The 15,043-nt window shown below is 54.9% G+C and overlaps 3 protein-coding genes across 3 annotated transcripts; 1 reads left to right on the forward strand and 2 right to left on the reverse strand.

Annotated features, from left to right (window-relative positions):
• Positions 1–3,274: 3,274 nt before the first annotated feature.
• PLICBS_000055 (uncharacterized protein) lies at positions 3,275–3,803 on the reverse strand (the record flags this gene model as incomplete). Its single annotated transcript, XM_065599489.1, has 1 exon — positions 3,275–3,803. A coding segment is annotated over one exon (529 nt), but the record flags the coding sequence as incomplete, so codon positions are not given.
• Positions 3,804–8,550: 4,747 nt separating this feature from the next.
• PLICBS_000056 (uncharacterized protein) lies at positions 8,551–8,955 on the reverse strand (the record flags this gene model as incomplete). The annotated part of the gene is made up of 1 exon (XM_065599490.1): positions 8,551–8,955. The coding sequence occupies one exon, from the start codon at positions 8,953–8,955 to the stop codon at positions 8,551–8,553; it is 405 nt and encodes a 134-aa protein (XP_065455562.1).
• A 4,745-nt stretch (positions 8,956–13,700) lies between these two features.
• PLICBS_000057 (poly (ADP-ribose) polymerase, member 12) lies at positions 13,701–14,144 on the forward strand (the record flags this gene model as incomplete). Its single annotated transcript, XM_065599491.1, has 1 exon — positions 13,701–14,144. The coding sequence occupies one exon, from the start codon at positions 13,701–13,703 to the stop codon at positions 14,142–14,144; it is 444 nt and encodes a 147-aa protein (XP_065455563.1).
• Positions 14,145–15,043: the final 899 nt, after the last annotated feature.

Below are 15,043 nucleotides of genomic sequence, written 5' to 3' on the forward strand. Positions count from 1 at the left end.
TTGCAACGGAAAGTCCCTTGGCCGCGGCTCTAGCCATGTGCTCCTTGTACCGCAGCTCGGAGTCCATGATCACTCCCAGAATTTTGGCACTGCTCGTCGGTTTGACTTCTTGTCCTTTGATCGTGTATGCCGTCTCACTGTTGCGCTCGGCCATTCGTGTGAAGTGGATGATGGTCGTCTTGTCCGCCTCAAACGTTGCACCACTGCGTTTCTCCCACTCGAGCGCATCGTTGATGATTGACTCGAGGCCCGCCCGGTTTGCCTCTGCCGTCGGGCCCGTCACCCAGGCCGAGTAATCGTCAACGAAGGCGACCGAGCCACCCGCCGTGCTGATCTTTCTCTGCACCAGGTCGGCGTTGAAAAAGAGAAACAGAATAGGTGACAGCGGTGAGCCCTGTGGAAGCCCTGCTTGCGGCAGCGCCTGTCTGTCTGATGCCTGTCCGTTCACCACGATGGATGCTGACCGCTCGGAACAGAAGGCACCGATCCACCGTACTAGCCCCTCGGGTATCCCTCTGGCCCGCAGCCTCTCTAGTAGTCGTTCCTTGCACACCCCGTTGTAGGCGCCTTTCACATCGAAGCTAATGAGGCTGAGCACCCTGCCCATCCGCCAGGCCTTGTAGATCTGTTCTTGCAGGAGCATCAGCGCCTGGTCGGCCGACCGTCGTTTCCTCGCCCCGAAGTGGTTGGCAGGAAGGAGCCCGTAGGCCTCCACTGCTTAGGAGAGGCGTTCCGCGACCACTGCTTCCAAGACCTTCCCGAGGGTCGACAAGAGCGAGATCGGCCGCCACGCCTTGGCTACCGTGTAGTCTCCTCTCTCCGGCTTCTTCAGCGGGATGATCTTTGCCGTGCGCCACTGGTGAGGCACAACACCGTCTCAAATCGACGAATCGAAAAGAGTCCACACCCGGTACTTCACGACATGCCAAAGTTTCTTCCACACAATCGCTGGTAGGCCGTCCTCCCCAGGCGCCTTCCACGGCTTTGCCGCCATCACCTTCTCCTCAATCTCTTCCAGGGTCAGGTCTGGCATGGGCACCGGTGCCCGTTGTGGGCGCTCCCCTTCGGCCTCGATCCTCGCCGGTAAGGGCGGGAAGAACGTGGCAAGCAGTTCCTCTACCTGGTCTGCCTTGTCTCCCGTCGTAGAGCCGTCTGCCCGCCTCAGGGGCGGCACCTTGTCGTCGGCCACGTCCTTGCTAGGTTTGAGGTACTTGGCGGCCTTCCAGATGTTCACGTCCTCGGCAACAAATTCGTCCCAGTGTGATGTCTTTTGCTTCCTGATGGCGTCATGGTATTCTTTGGCGGCTTCTTTGGCTCGTTGCTCCAAGTCCGGCCGAGCCGAACCAGCGCGCCGCTGCGTTCTCGCTTGGTTCCGCCAGAAGGTATACGCCCGCCGCAGTCGCGTCAGGTCTTTGGTCCACCAGCGTTTTGCATATGGAAGCGGTGGTGCTCGAGGCGTCAACTCGTGTATTGCCTCCAGGACGAGTCGCATCAGCTGATCCGCCTGTGTCTGCACGTCGACGGTCCAGGGAAGCGGCCGCAGGTCATCTTCCACTTTCGCTGCAATCATGATCCAGGGAGCATTCTTGAACAGGAGCCGCTCCGGCGCGCTCCGTTCTGGCATCTCGACGTCGAATGTTGTCTGGATCGCTCGGTGATCCGATCCATGCTCGGTCGGGTGTATGGCGCATGCCACCATCTCATCCGCCAGCTCCGACGTCGCGAGCACCAGATCGATCGTGCTCTCGCTCTCCGGGCCCTGCCACGTCTTCGTGCCCCTTGGCAGCAGGCTGCAGAGGCCATGCTCGCTCATAAGGTCGATGATGGGCTCACCCTCGCCTTGCCTTCTCGCCGAGACCTCATCCCCGCCCCAGAGGAAGTCGTGGCGGTTAAAATCACCTGCCAGCACCACGTCCGTACGCCTGCCGGTCCCATCACGGAATTTTCGGATCAGGCCATCCAAGAGCGTCATCGCGGCCGTCAGCGCCTGGTCGTTGTTCCATTCCACGTATACCGATACCACCAATACGTCCCTTGCGGGCAGTCGCAGCACCGCGGCCGTGAGGTCGGCCGACTGGATGGGCATCTGTTCTGCCTCAATGTCACTTCGGACCCACAACATGCTCCGGATAGGCCACGGTGCGTCGTGTGTGCTTGTTGGTATCATCTTCGTCCAGTTCCTGTGTCCCGTCGGGCTCGTTGTCACCCTGCCATCCACCGTGCGCGCGTACGGCTCCGAGACCGCTATCACTCCAAACTCCCTCAGGTCGCCGTCATTCATCAAACTCAGTTGTACTGGTTCCTGCTTTCGCACGTTGAGCTGTAGGATGCGCAAGCACTTATGCATTGCTGCTTGAGTTCCTCACCCGGCATTTCCAACTGAACGATTCGTGCGCACCGCCACAGGGCACGCACTTTGGCTCTGCCACCCTGCAGTCTTTGTGGTGGTGCCCCAGCCCCGCGCATTTCCCGCAAACCCGTGGTTTCTTGCATGTGTACGCTTTGTGACCGATCTCTTGACAATTGAAGCACTGGATCGGGCCCGCCCGTGGTTTCTTGCATGTGTACGCTTTGTGACCGATCTCTTGACAATTGAAGCACTGGATCGGGCCCGCCCGTGGTTCGAAGACGTTCGTGATGGCCGATTCTCCTGCAAGGTCGAAATAGTGGCCGTCCAGGAGTTTCTTCGCGTCGCTGCCCTTGGTGACATAAACCACCATCGATCCGTATGCCTTTCCCGATTCCTTGTTGCTCAGCCAAGAAATTTTACCGATGGTCACGTTGTTCTCGGTGCCTAGCGCCTCGGCTGCCCCGGCCAGTACGTTTCCCTCCGTATCCAAGACCGCCGTGCGGTTGGCGTTGTCGATCTTGACCGGGTAAAGTTGGCCCCTCATAACGCGCGCCCCGACCACAGCCGTCTTTTGGGCGACTTCCTTAACCTGCTGCAGTTCAGTCTCATCTCTGCATATGATCTTTACGCGGTCCGTGTTCCGGGCGTCCTTAACCACTGCGGCGCATCTCCAGGCGTCCTGGCCCTGTTTCGCCCTCATCTCGCTCTCAATTGCCTGGCGGATCTGCCCCGCTTGCGCTCGGCTTTTGTTTGCTTGTTCGACTCGTGACGTGTCGATCGTGCAATAGAGCGTGTCGCTGAATGAGGGCGGCGTTGATTGCATCGACAGGCTGCGCAGATTCGTTGGCTCGCTCGTTGGCGGTGACCTGGCCACCTCAGCGAACGAGGCTCGCGCGCTACTCTGGTTTGACGCAGCTGCTGCACTCAGGGCTTCCAGTTGGGTTCGGATGTGCTTGAGTTCTTCCTTGGTAGCCTGGAGCTCTTTCTGCGTGTTCTGGAGCTCGACCCGTGCTTCCTTATTCTCGCGATGGAGCTCGTCGCTCGATTCCTTCATCTGGGTTTGGAGTTCTCGAATCAGATCCTCCTGTCCCTTGATGACGTTGCTCTGTTTGCAGATCGTGTCGTTCTGCTCGGTTATCCGCTGCTTCAGCTCTCCAATCTCACCTCCCATCTTCCCAAGCATTTCCAACACCCTCTGGAGCATTGCCTTCCCGGTCTCGCCATACTTAGGAGCCTTCTTCTGGTCGTCCACATATTCCGATTCGTTTTCCGTCCCCAGAATTCGCGTCGATCGCCTTGCCGGTCGTTCTGCCACTTTTGCTGTTGCGTTTTCGAGCGATCGAAGCGTATCCTGAACCTTTCCGTTTGGCGTCGTGCCACGCGTCGAACGCGTCAACCGCGACGCTGGGCTAAAGTGCCCCACCCCCACCTGGGTCCCACCAGGGTCCGCCATGATTCTGGGCAGCGCCCCGCCGCGCGAACAAAGAGATTCGATGAAACTATCTACGAAGCAATAGAGACCTCAACTTGAGATCTCGAAGGTCCTGTTCTCTGTCGAGTAGCTGCTCTGCTTGTTCCGCCTTGTTTCTGGTCATGGTTCCATCCTCCTTCTTCAGTGGCGGCACTTTGTCGCTCATGGTGTCCTGTCCAGGTTCCAGATATTTGGCGGCCTTCCATATGTTGGTATCCTCGGCAAGGAAGTCGTCCCAGTGCGCCTTCCTCTGTCTCCGAATAGCGTCGTGATGTTCCTTTGCTGCTTCCTTCGCTCGTCGTTCCAAATCCGAGCACACCTGACTCGCCCGCCGTTGCGTCCTGGCTTGATTTCGCCAGAACGTATATGACCGGCGCAGCTGCGTCAGATCCCTCGTCCACCAACGCTTGGCGTAAGGCGTAGGTTCTGCCCGTGGCGTAAGGTCATCGATCGCCAATACGACAACGCGCATGAGCTGGTCGGTCTGTGCTTGCACACCGGCCGTCCACGAAAGCTCCCTGAGGCCCTCCTCCACTCTTGTCCTGATGAGATTCCAAGGCGCGTTCTTGAACATCAACCTTGGTGTCGTGACCCGCTCGGGCAGCGCTACGTCGAAGGTCGTCTGTATTGCCCGGTGGTCTGACCCGTGATCCGTCGTGTGCGGGGCGCAGATCATCATTTCGTCTGCCAGCTCCGAGGTGGTCAATATCAGGTCGATGGTGCTCTCCTGGCCCGAGCCTTGCCATGTCCTCGTTCCCCTCGGCAGCAGGCCCCGAAAGCCGTGCTCATTCATGAGGTCTATGATCGGTTCACCTTCACCTTGCCTCCTGGCCGAGACGTCGTCGCCGGCCCAGAGCAGGTCATGCCGATTGAAGTCTCCCGCCAACACCACATCGGCGCGCCTGCCGGCGCCGTCGCGGAACGATCTGATCAGTTCGTGCAGTGCATTCATGGCAGAGATCAGCATCTCCGGGCTCTTTCCTTGCACATACACAGACACGACCAGAACATCCCTCTCCGGCAGCCGAAGCACCGCTGCTGTGAGGTCCGCCGAGGGAACAGGGACCTGCTCCGCTTCAAGATCGCTCCTCACCCAGAGCATGCTCCGGATCGGCCAAAGCGCATCGTGTCTCTGTGTAGGTATCAACTTTGTCCAGTTACTGTGCCACATCGGGCTGGTGACAACCCTGCCATCCACTAGTTTTGCGTATGGCTCCGAGACCGCCAACACCCCATAGTCTTTGAGTCCGACGTCATTCATCAAGCTTTGCTGGACCGGCTCTCGCTTTCGCACATTGAGTTGTAAGATGCTCAAGGTCTTACTCATCATTGCTGCGCGTGTTCCGCATACGACAGTTCCGGGCGAGCGACTCGTGCGGCCCACCGCAGGGCACGCATCTCGGTTCTGCCGCTTGACACGCCTTGCGCTGATGTCCCGGCATCGCACATCTTCCGCAGAGTTGCGCGTTCTTACACTGGAACGATTTGTGCCCAATGGTCTGGCAGTTGTAGCACTGCACGGGTCCGGTGCGTCGCTCAAACACGTTCGTGGTAGCCGACTCGCCGGCCAGGTCGAAGTAATGGCCGTCGACGAGCCGCCTCGCGTCGCTCTCCTTGTTGACATAGACCACCATCGATCCGTAGGCTTTTCCCGACTCTTTGTTGCTCAGCCAAGACACCTTGGCGATGTTGACATTGTTCTCCGCACCAAGAGCTTCGGTCGCCCCTGGCAGCACGTTTCCTTTTGCATCGAGCACCCTGCTCCTGTTCGCATTGTCCACTTTCACTGGATAGAGCTGATCTCGCATGACTCTTGCGCCGACGACGGCTGTCTTCTGTGCAGCCTCTTTTACCTGCTCTAGTTCGTTTTCGTCTCTGCAGATTACCTTGATGCGCTCCGCGGCCCGGGCGTCCCTCACGACCGCCGCGCACCGCCAAGCTGCCCGGCCGTCCTTGGCCCTCATCTCTAGTTCAATGGCTTGCCGGACTTCTCCCACCTGCACACGCTCTCTGTTCGCTTCTTCCACTCGCGACGTGTCAATCGTGCAATAGAGCGAACCGGCGAGAGGGGCGGCCGCCGTCTTGCTAGGCGCAGGCATGTAATTAATCAATTAATCTGAATCGGGCCAAGGATTCAGATTAATTACTGAATCGGGAGTAGGATTCAATGATTAATTAACGATTCAGTGATTAATTAACTTTGGCTGTCGTACGCTTCCTTAGCCGCTGACAGTGGTGCTTCAGCTTCCTGGGATGAGTCGTTGGAGGCCCTTCTACCATCTCTGTCTCCGTAAACGTCAGTTGTGACAGGGGACTTGAAGGCGCGGTCCAGCAAGCCACTCTTCATCCAGTGCTTTAAGCACTCTGTTTGCTCTATCGTTTTCACGGACAACCGACTTCTATCCCAGGTTATTGTCCGGCGCGCTCCACTAAACACTCGTTCCGCCTCGGCAGACATTGCTGGTATTGAGAAAATGTTGACGGCAAGGCGGTACAGGTTTGGAAACGAAGTTGCTTGGGTTGGCTCAAGCCACCAAGAAAGAGCAGATGACGAGCCTATGGGCAAGGCTGGGCCATCTATAAAGCGATTGAATTCGTCATGGGAAGACGGCGGTTGATAGATCCGTTGTTTGTACGCCTCGTATGCTGAAAGGTCCTCGTTAAGTGTCGGCAATTGCAGCGGCTTGTAATCTTCCCACAACTTGCGAACGGCCTCAACAGCTGGGCCGATATACTGTGACTGATCTTTCCACGCCTCCTGCAGATGTGCCCGTCGGAGACTCGGATGGAGCAAGATTGCGGCGGCGTAGACTGGAGAGTCATCTGTGCGCCTGTAATAGTCGTCGAACTTGTACCAACTGGTCATAATGCGATCAGTCATGACAAGGCTGTGTCGAAACTTCTCCGTGGAGGCTTTGTAATGCGTGATGAGAAAATCCATAGAGCAAATCACCTCATCTAGAGATGAATTGTCCCATTGGGTGTCTTTGGTGATCTCGTGGAATGGCTGCAGAAAGTCATGGATCTCCTGAAGCTCCTGCCAGTGCTCGGGGTGAAGATAATCGAGGCTGATGTCGCCTTCCGTGTAGTGGCCGTCGATAAAGTTGTTCACTTCTTTGCGGACTTCTATCGCAACGTGAATCATCAAATACCAGGAGTTCCACCTGGTGGAGTTATCCTGGGGAATAATGCGACCGGCAGCTTTGGAGAACGCTTGATAGCGTTGGGAAGATGAGCGTATCCATACCACAAGGTTGTGAAGCATCCCAAGTGCGCCATGGCGCCGCCATGCAGTTGCCGCGTCTCGCCTTTCAGCAATACCCTCCTGTTCGTTCTTGGATAGCTGTGACACCTGGCGCAATGCTTCATCCGACGCATCCTTATTCCTGCCGAACAAGAACGCCTGTACAGCTAGATTGATGATGTGTCCGTTACAGCGGAGTCGGCGATGGGCGGTGTCGAAGTCGCAGGCCTTTGCAACGGCTTGCAGCATTGTGTCGTTGTTATAAGCGTTGTCAAGCGTAAAGTACCTAACCTGGTCATGCAGTCCGTAGGAGTCAATGACCGTGAGGAAGGTCTCTGCAATTGCTTCCCCACTATGCGCGCCCTCAAGCTCCCGGAGCGCAAGCAAGGCCTTGCGCAACTGCCGGTACTCTCGATCAATGAAGTGGGCCACGATCCCGAGGAGGCTGTGGTGGTTGGGAGAGGACCAGATGTCAATGCTAAAGTGCACCTGTGTAAGTGAGGACTTCAGCTTTGATCTCAATTTTTCGCGATGCGTGATAAAGCTGGCTTCCAGTAGCTTGGGGACTTGTCCCCGACTTTGCGTAACGACTCCTGGAGCCATGTAGTTGACTGTGTGGAGCATGGCGTACCACTCAGGCCACTCGACCAGGCTGTGCGGCAGGCTATGCGCCGTCAAAAGGTTGACCAGGGCTTGGTTGTACAACTCGTCATCCACCGCCGCAACAAGATGATGCTCCTGCTCAATATCATGCCCTTCCTGTCTCGCAGCTTGTTGCTCAAATAGCCTGTCGATCGCGTTTTCTTGGTCAATCATTTTTGCAGTCCGTCTTTTGGAAATTCGGATGTAGTGTTTGTCCCGGAGGTGATCGCGAACTCTGTTGTGTGCTGTTTGAGAGTAGGCACACCGTTTGCAATACCATATTTTCTGACCGTGCCTGTTCCGCTCAGGCTCGTTTTTCGCTGGCTGTCGGCTTTCCGCCCAGATATCGATTGCTGTTGGGGTGCGAACGCGCTTTCTTGATGATACAGTATCAGAGATCTCGGAAGTTGGTGCAGACTCTCGACAGACGCCGGAGTCTTCGCGCGGCCTCTTGGCTCCGGACCGACTGTCCAGATCCTCGGTAAGGGCACATGATGAATCCGCCGAAACCATGATAGTTGGGGCAGTGGCATTGCATAATTGTTCAACACGTTATAGCGGAACTGAAGCAATGCTGCTGGATGCTTCCCGTAAATCTGGCTCACGGGTATAGGTTAAATCTTCTATGTGATAAGTACACCACTCGCAACCTCCGTGTCTCCGCGTGGCGACGGCCACGCGAATGCGTCCAACGGAACCAATCAAGTGGGAATACGATAGCTTGCCCCACTTTAATTAATCGCCTGAAACTTAATTAATCCTGTAGGCCTGCGATTCAGATAAATAATCCAAGCTCCGATTCAGATTCATTGAATCGCTAATTAATCCGGGCGATTAATTACATCACTGGCTAGGCGTCACGGTTGCGGGCTGCGACGGCCGTTGCGACCCCGCCACCTCAGCGAAAGATCGCGGCGGGGTAACGGAAGTGCGCGCCGTGATAGCTTCCAGTTTGTCGCTCAGTCGCTTCAGTTCCAGGCCCATATGCTGTTTGGTATCCTCCAACGCAAGCTTTAGGTCCTGAATCAAACTCTGCTGCTCCTCGGAAGCCTCCTTCAGGTCTTGGATGGTCTCTTGCTGGGTGCGGATCAGCTCGCTCTGTCCCCGGATCATTTGCTTGAACCCCTCGAACTCGGCGCGGCAATCGCCCAAAAGCTCCGAAACGTGCTGGAGCGCCGCCACCCCCTCACCCTCGGCTACGGAGGCCGATAGGGCGCACTGGCGCAAAACCCATTTCGGGCCTAGCATGGGTGCGCCATCGTCCTGCAGGTACTTTCGGCCGACTCTAAACAGGTACCAACCTACTGCAGGACAGCGGAGTGAGGATGTGCGAAAAGGATGTTGGCCTCGGGAACAAGGCTGCAAAGCGGCCAGCGCCATAATGTCTACAGAGTTATCGCCCAACTTGCGCTGGGCAATTGATGGCCGGACATTCCAGGCATTTTTATTGAGCCATGCATGGACTTCGTCTGTTACCTGTTTCGCATCTCGTGCCATGGCAGAAATTCCAGAGAGGAGGTCGAAAGGGTCGCAGGCCGCCCACAGCACTACCCTGCACGCAGGGCCAAAAAGCGCGGACATCAACACTTAGGGAGGAAACCCGTGGGACAAGGAATGCTTGATTTCCTATCTGATACTGGCATGAAGCTGCTGTTCTTTTACTTGTGCCATTGAGGCCATAGGCATGACTCACTGTAGGCAACTGTGCTGTGCCTGAAGGTTGCACCTGTGCAGCCTGCAGCCATACCCGGTTATTGGCTTTGGCACCCGAGGCCCGTCTCTTGCAACAGACCGCTTCACAAGTCAACAAAATGAAGAGGCCAAAACTTCCGACGAACGATCATAGACACCCCAACCTGATTTGCAACATATTCCAGCTCATTCGTGAAGTAGGGATTACTTGCCTGCCACTGTGCTTAATGTTTTGTGGTAGAGCGGCTATGCCAGTTTAGGTCAGGCGCTGAGCCATGACACGGCGGACCGTTGCCGTCCCTGATTCGCGCAGCGGGCGCGTCGCCCAGTTGTGCACCTTCAGGGGTCATCAGTGGTCATGCCCCGCAGCGGGCCGGCCACGGTCGACCGCCGGGCCACGCGCCCGCACTCCCATCGCCCCGTGCGGAACCCGGCCGATGAGAGTTGCCGAAAATGTTTCTGCCATCTCCTGGCGAAGAAGCTCACTAATCCAGGCATTTGGACGTGGAATCCTTGCGAGGATGGCGACATTCGCATTGCCACTGGGAAACTTGATATGGTGAGCAATGGCCGTGGACTAGCGAAATGTTGGCCAGCGCGTTGCCGCCCCTGAGAGCCTGCCCTGGCACGGCTAAAATCGTGCTTCAGTTGGTAGGGTACAAGGCTTGATGTACTACACTGTGTCCCGGTAAAGCCACTAACCCATTTTGTCCAATTTCTGGTGCGATTTTGAGTTTTGCGCCAGTGACCTCTATAGGCTGCCGTAGCTGCCAACCTAGACAACCAGCCGCCATACAACCTGATCCAGCAGCATCTTTGTACATTAGAATCAGCAGCCTAGCACGTCCTTTGCCCCAATAGGGGCTTCCAGCTGCTATAGCTCCCGGACGTTAAATAATCATCGTATCATATCGTATCGTTGGACCTGAAAGCGCGGCTCCCTAGTTACTACATCGGAAATCAGGAAGTTTTGAGCTCTTTGCTCGAATATGCGTCGAAAGATTATCAATCTACAGAAATACTGAGGTAACCGCTAACGCTGCAAGTGAAAGTCGCTAAGCCGCAAGATCTATGTCTCGCTCTTCCCCAACAGCCCGGCGATGACATATGTTTCCCCACGTGCACAAACATAAGCACATCACCCGGAGAAGTATGTCAAAACGGCACGAACTACGTCTTAAATCGGGTTTACTACACACAGTTTGTCGCACGGCATGTGTGCATAACTGACTGACGATCGGGCAGAAGGTCCCCAGTGAATTTGGGCAGCGAAAAACTCTTGATTCTTCTATCTAATGCGCGACTACGGTTGGTAATTTATACCTCTGCCGGTTGGTGTTGAAGCCTTGGATTGGCCGTAGGCATCTGAGATATGGCAGGCAGAAGCCGTGCTGCGTGAAGTTATTCCCACCCTTGGTAGGCAGCGGTGCTGTTAACGGTCTTCGTGAATGAGCGGCTTGATGTTTACAAATGCGGCCGGTGCCAACAGCAAAAGTCATCCTTGGTCCTTTGTTTGAGGAACAGCAACGGGCGTAAAGAGAGCGCAAGTATGCGTCCAACTTCTTGACCAGCCCCTTTTCACCAATGAACAACAAGCAGAGCATTCCACGCTACATGGTCCGAGCCGAAGCACCTACGAGATCCAAGGTTTCATACTGTCCAGTCCAATCAGCCGGGTAACAGCGTACGTACCACGAGATCGCAGTCCAGTAGGACCAACAAGGGCGTTGGCGAGAAGATGACCTTTTCCAAACACTCGGCAGTGAATTCGCGCGCGGGAAGCTCACACGGCCATCGAGTTGAGACGGTGGCGGGCGCGGGAGGATATCAACGGATACGGTGATATGAATCCGACGAGATCAAGGCTGAAATAGCGAAAAATGGTAATGACTGCATCCCGATACGCGTCGACGGCGGGTAAAGGGCAATTGACCGAGTTCCTATCAAGCCGGACGAAATATTTGGGCTGCTTCGAGCAAGGGGGCCGCCCATTCCCGCCTACCGAGACTTGCCTGGAGACCATGGTGTATGTTGTGAATGTTGCGGAAGCGACAAGCTCCACTGGAAGCAAAGGCCACACCACCAGTCATGTCAAGGGAATCCGCAGTACCTTGCACGTGAGATGGCAGGTCTAAGCCTTGGCCCGAGCCGCATAATAGTCATCACTCATATCGTAAGATTGTGAGCGCCAAGGCCGCCGGCATCTAGTCCGCAGCAATATGCTGTCACAAGTCAGGCCATTCGTGGCATTTTCCAGCAGTGTGGTATGACACTGCATTTTGTACATGGCCCAAAGTGGAGTACCGTACTGTATATCTAGATCCTGCTAGTTCTAAACAGCGGTATGTCAATGTGCCCGATGACTATGTGAAGGGGGTGGAGTTGGGCCGCGTACCGCATGTCGAAGGAATGCACCTTGCGTGTTGGATCCATTACGTTCTAGAGTGCTTATGACGGCGCGATAGCGATCGAGACCGAAATGGACAGCGCGCTGAGCTCCTTCCGTGGCTGCAGCATGGTCTGACCCAGATCTGATATGGATCAATATTAGATCCACTGCATGAATGATCCCGATGGATCCGGCCACCTCTGTGCATGGCAATTAGGTGAGTGTTGTTTCAGTCATGCACCATATCTTACGGCTGGCTGCACGGGTCAAGTGACCGCGAGTTTCAAGTATGGAACGTTATCGCTAGGCAGAGAGAGATATGATCGCGGTGGTGCATTATGCCCGACGTCCTGCGGTGCGAATGGGTGGATCAATGCCACACAGAAGATGCCGGCCTGCACGTGCAAAGTGCCGCAACGCCCGAGGCTTCGAATGGGAGCAGGCTGTAAGTCCTGCTTCGTCCCACCGCATTTAAGGTCTGTCTGGCTATCCTCCAGGCAGGGGACGATAATATCTGTTCTTACAACTCAGTGGTCAGGTTTTGTGATGCTACAGGAGGATTGGACTAACTTTGGCGTTCTGAGCATTGCCCACTGAGACCTACTCACGGACCATACTTGGCCTCACAATGCGCGAGAATAAAGCCTGTTCCGACAACAAGCAGGGATACTTAGTTTAATGCGGACTTTCCGGGCTGCCCACCAGAGCTAGAGCTCCCACGACCACTGCTCCACCACCTGCTCGCGGCACGATCTCGTCACGGAGACTTTGCCGACTACCACGAGAGATTCAACCACGACCATGCGCGGCTATCATGCTCATATGGCCGACGAAAAGAACCTAGCGTAGTTTCCAGGTCTCAGGGTGCTGCTGTCTTTGACGCACCTTCTTGATCCACTCGGTCGGCGACTGCTGTGGCACTGTATAAACCCAACATCTCACCCCTGGACATTGGTCGCTCTCTGTGTGCCGCACCGAAAATTCACGTCGTACCACGGCTCGTTACAAGTTCGTTCTCGATTCGTCTGTCTTTGTTACAGCTTCCTCATGCCTCATTCACGCTACTTGCAAATGCGCAACTCGCAGGCACTCGTTTCGACACCCTTCAAACCTCACGAGATTATGCCACATGCAATTTTCAATTCCTGTGATGGTCTGCTACCGTACCTTCGGTCCCACGAACATGGACGGAAAGTTTCTACGTTGAGATCTTCAAATTACCGCGCCGGCAAACCGACACGACGGGAGTACCGATGCACACACCGTTCAAACAATAGCAGTGGAGTTTCGGGCGAGAAATTCACTTGTCCTTTCAAAGCTGTTGCTCTATGTCCGGCCAAATCTCACAGCAAGTGGCACCTCACCATACTCCAGGACCATGATCATGGCCCAACCCTTGTCGATATTACGGATCGATCGGAGCTCTGCGCCGTCTCAACAGACCTTGAGCAGAAATACGACGCAGTGAACAAAGATATACGATTGACTGACGCAGAAAGAAGGGTGGCGGAGATCGAGAAGCGCTTGACATATTTGGAGGAATTGCACGTCTCTCGGCTTGGCGACAACGGTCCATCGCGCGGTACTGCCCTTTGTGTCAACGAGCTACATCACTTGCCCCGTTTGATGGATGGATGGACGGATCTATTCCGCCCGGAAGGAACTCCCTATAGGGCCTAGACACCGCCCATTTATCAAGGCAATTAATATACGGGCCGAACCACTTTACTACGGAGGCCGCCTTCCGGGGGCCGTGTAGCTGAGCCTCCAAATGGGGTTGTCGAGCATTCCATTGCCATTGCCTTTCGTCTTGCCCTTTCCGACGGATGGCTGGTTATCGTTCCTGTGTCTCGTTCCAGCCTTCTATATAAATCGCTAAGCACGGTGGTATCCTAATCGCATCGCTGCCTGTATGGTAGGAATTAGACTCGCTGCCTCCAGAGGACTCCTCACGGCCGCTGGACGGAAAACACACTACTACTACTACTACTACTACTACTACTACTACTACTACTACTACTACTACTACTACTACTACTACTACTACTACTACTACTACTACTACTACTACTACTACTACTACTACTACTACTACTACTACTACTACTACTACTACTACTACTACTACTACTACTACTACTACTACTACTACTACTACTACTACTACTACTACTACTACTACTACTACTACTACTACTACTACTACTACTGCAACCCTGGTCTTTCCCTCCGGTGTCCCACAGAACGGCCCTTGGAACAGCTGCTTCAGAGTACCGATGAAATCTTTCATCTCGATTGCTGTCGTCGCTTGGCAAGCTCGTTTGACTCAAGCGAACCCGGACGCGAAGTAGAGTAGCAGTGTTTTCCGTTTAGGCGATAGGCAGCGTGGCGGTGGTTCAGTAGGAGGACTTGGAGTTCCATGGGATGGGCATAACGCGTCGTTATTGGTGGGGGAATGTAATGTAATGTACTTTATTTGGCAATGGTAATGGTAATGGTAATGGTAATGTATTACGCCCGGGGGGGGTCACCCATAGGGCCTCAACGCTGCATCTATTTACATTCCCATACGCTCGATTCTTTACACCCAAAGCCCCACATTGTCGTCCTATCATCATTTTGTGCTCGTCGTTTTTTGTCTCTTGACTCTGTGCTTAAAACTTTTCTTAAACCCTTCGATCTGTTCTTCGTAGCTTGACCTGTCCTTTCAGAATTCTGGAGCCTGTCCGATGCCGCACAGGCCACTCTCCTCCGCCGCCTTTGACGAAGAGCCCATCTGCCCATAGCCGTTCGATGGAGCTAACCTAACCATGTAGGTAGAGGGATGGCGCTGAAAAGAAATGTTGAGACAGAAGGGTATGCTGTCAGTATTGTATGTCGATGGTCGCAAATTGGCCCGCAGGCCACAATTTCGTCTCGTCGTCTCATAGTCCTGTCGTCATTCGCGTGCCCAATGGCCGGACCCATCAACGGCTCCGCCTATGGCTTCGTTCCCACTGTCCGTGACATCACCCACGGCCCAGCAGCATGGTCGTGACTAGCTTTCGAAATGAAGTCGAACTCTCCAAAGTCCTTCATTCGTGCTTGTTAGCGCCTAGTCAAGGCCTACCAAGCCAAAGCATGGTCGCTTGGCCTGCAATTACCCCGCTTCTCTAACAAGCTGGTAACAGCTGCAAGAAGAGCGGGGTTTTTACAGGGGAGAGTTCTTTATTTGGCAATGTAATGTAATGTACTTTATTTACGCCCGGAGGGGTT

Source organism: Purpureocillium lilacinum (genome assembly GCF_023168085.1).
Source record: "Purpureocillium lilacinum CBS 284.36 DNA, scaffold_1, whole genome shotgun sequence".
Classification (NCBI taxonomy): domain Eukaryota; kingdom Fungi; phylum Ascomycota; class Sordariomycetes; order Hypocreales; family Ophiocordycipitaceae; genus Purpureocillium; species Purpureocillium lilacinum.